At 57.6% G+C, this 2,864-nt stretch overlaps 1 protein-coding gene across 1 annotated transcript in view; it reads right to left on the bottom strand.

Moving 5' to 3' along the window:
* The window catches only part of CHTF18 (CTF18, chromosome transmission fidelity factor 18 homolog (S. cerevisiae)), a 13,436-nt gene that overhangs the window by 8,268 nt on the left and 2,304 nt on the right, over positions 1-2,864 (bottom strand). The window contains exons 2-8 of the mRNA XM_009329411.1: positions 2,619-2,811; positions 2,394-2,483; positions 2,196-2,248; positions 1,845-1,986; positions 917-1,129; positions 71-168; positions 1-28 (exon numbers count right to left, since the gene is read on the bottom strand). The exon at positions 1-28 is cut by the window's left edge and continues 135 nt beyond it. Coding sequence (XP_009327686.1) covers positions 1-28; positions 71-168; positions 917-1,129; positions 1,845-1,986; positions 2,196-2,248; positions 2,394-2,483; positions 2,619-2,811 — 817 coding nt within the window. The remainder of the gene's footprint in view (positions 29-70; positions 169-916; positions 1,130-1,844; positions 1,987-2,195; positions 2,249-2,393; positions 2,484-2,618; positions 2,812-2,864) is intronic.

The raw sequence follows: 2,864 nt of genomic DNA, 5'->3' as shown, positions 1-2,864 counted from the left end.
GCCCCCACCCCGCCACCCCCGCCCCCAGCTTCTGGGGCAGGGCAGGGCTGGGCAGTCGGCGCAGACTCACCTGGCGTTCATCTCGACGGCGTTGTACCCCGCGTGCTTCGCGATGACGTGGGCCAGCGTGGTCTTTCCCAAGCCCGGCGGGCCACAGAGCAGGGCTACCTGCGGCAGAGAGGTAACGTCAGCCCGGCAGGCAGCGAGGCAGGGCTTCCTCCGGCACCGACCAAGGCCGCCACGCACGGGGACGAGGCTCTGCAGCCTGCAAACCGGGCTGCTTCAACCTGTGGGAGAAACCCTCTGAGAAAAGAGAAAGTCACTGGCGGAAAGAGAATATAACAGAAACTCTCAGAGGTGACGGAGTCATCCTGGCAGCATCTCTCATGCACATGTTTAAGTTTGCAGGGCAGTAAATAGAAAAGGCTGAAGAAAATCCCTTCCAGAATTACACTCCTGAGAAGCAAAGCTGTTAGTATCTGGGTTTGTTTCCCCTTTTTTATATTCTCTCACTGGACAGGCTGAAGCTGGTTAGCTGGCCTGGGTGTGTTATCTCTGCTCCCTTTAGCATTTGAGCACCATTGCTCTTTTCCAGTTGCAGAAACTCTTGCTCGAAGGCACGGCACGTCTGCCCCGAACAAATAAAGTCAAGACCAGCCTCTGCTAAAAAGGGTACGTCTTTCTTCAACCAGCCCATTTAATTTGGCTGGAGAAAGCCAGTTCCCCTCCCCTTGTTATCACATTACTTGAGCCAAAACAGAAAAAGAAATGAGAAAACCCCGTAATTGCTAAGGAGAAACAAGGAATCCAATTTCTGCTAGATCTGGACTGGAAGATCCATCCCGCTCCTCACCAAGTGGCGGGATGAGAGGGATAAGAGAAGAGACCCACCACAGCAGCCTCCTGTCCTGCTCACCTTGTATTTGGGTCTCTTGTGCTGGTCCAGCTCAGCCTCCAGAATCTCCTCTGTGAGCTGGACCTTCGTTTTCCATTTATTCTGCTGCTCCTTGGGCTGGTTGGATGGAGGATGAGCCTCAGCGCTGGGCTTGGCCTTCTTCACAGCCTTCTCCTTCCCGAACACCACCGTGTCCCAGAGCTTGAGCCACTTCAGAAGGCAGCGGTTCGTGTACTGCGTGTCGGGCAAGAAAGCAAGCAAACCCTGTTGAACCTCAGAAGGATCTGGCCGAGGACAGAGGAAGGCCTCTCCTTCATGGCTTAAAAACCGGCGTGGCGTGCCCAGGAAGGAGCCAAGCCCGGGGGGGCAACGCAGAGCGTGTCTGCCCAGGCAGACCTCGAGCGCACGGCACGTCGCCTCCCGCCATGGGAGAGGCTGCCCAGGTTTCCACCCGGCACCTCTGGGGGACAGCCTGGGAACGCGGCTTCCCTTCCCAACTCGGCCACCATCCCGTGGGGCAACTGAGGACAAGTCACATCGGCCCCATCCCTGCTGTCCCTCGTCTGTCTCGGCTCAACCCAGCGCTTCTCAGCCTCTTCCGTAATTTCCGATTCCCTACAAAACTTCTAATATTCCAAAAAAAAATTGAAATAGTCAACAATTCCTGGCTAAAGTCCACCCAATCTTTTTTGTCTTATTTTGGTCATCTTTCATAGCCTCTTTTGTCTCAAGGTCCACAGCCTACAGCTGAAAAACCCCCACCCCGAGCTCTCCGCAGCAGGACTGCCCCCGGGCAGGGCTAGCATGGACAGAGCCCCCCAGCCAGCGCTTCCGAAAGCCCCATGAGCAAAGGCAGCACCGTAAAACCACGATCCCACAGCAGTAAGGGAAGTTATAAAAGTGATAAGCCCACCTGAACCCCAAGCCCCCACTTATGCTAGAACCTCACATCATCACTGAGCAGCTCCATGTAGCGCCGGGGAGTAAACTTGTCCACCCAGAGGCAATGCAGCGCAGACTCCTCCTCGTCTGCCGGCTCCGCTTCCCCGCTGGGCTCCGGGTTCTCGGCGCTGGTTTCGCTCTCGAGGCAACTGCAAGAAAGAATTAACTTGCCCCAAACCACCCAGGGAGTCGGGGCAGGGCTGGGAATCACACCCCGACTTTCCGAGCTGGGGATGCTGAGGGCGAAGAGGCTCCTCTGCGCGCAGGTCCCCAAAACTTGGACCCCACCAGAGCATCTCGGGAGCCGTGTCCGACAGCGTGGCAGGGATAGGAGTGGGATTTCATCCCAACATCTCACCTGTTTATTATCTCCGTCAGCTGCTGCGACGCCTCCAGAACACGCCTTCGACGCTTGAGCACAAAGAGGGCGAGAGGAGGGAGGGCTCAGAGACGCCCCGCTAACCCGCGGCTGGGGGGAGCGGGGATTCGGGAGCCAACACTGCGGTTATCCAGGAGTGGCAGGGGAAGACGGGAAGGGCGGTATAAGATGCGATACCTCTTCATCTACTTGCTCCTTCAGGTAGGAGAAAGGCACCCCCAGCAAGTGGAGCGGCCTGCGTGCGTTCCAGCCCAGGGAATCGGGGAGCTGCGAGGAACGGAGGACACACGCCGACGTTCACACCAATGCTCAGCACAAACATTTCGTGCTTCGTCAAAGATCCCCTCCTGAACTGGACGGAGGTCACAAAGAAGCAAGCCAGGCCTTCAGATCCCTCCTTACCTCCACCCCCGTCCTGGAGGGATCATCCCTCACGACCATGAAGACCCTGGTGCCCTCGGTGGACGTCACGTTGATGTAGTCCTCCAGGATGGGTGGCCGCTTAAGGACCCGCTTCTTCTCGGAGGGCGGCGTGGTCTGCAGCAGGGCCATGCCGCTCATCTCCAGGCGGTCCGAGCTGGAGAACACCGGGTTCCTTTAGCAGGGGCGAGGGAAAGGGCCCTTGAACCCCACCGAAGGTGGGGTTCA

The sequence above is a fragment of the Pygoscelis adeliae genome, unplaced genomic scaffold, assembly GCF_000699105.1.
Source record: "Pygoscelis adeliae isolate BGI_AS28 unplaced genomic scaffold, ASM69910v1 Scaffold467, whole genome shotgun sequence".
Lineage (NCBI taxonomy): Eukaryota > Metazoa > Chordata > Aves > Sphenisciformes > Spheniscidae > Pygoscelis > Pygoscelis adeliae.
This window is presented reverse-complemented; position numbering and strand designations above follow the sequence as displayed.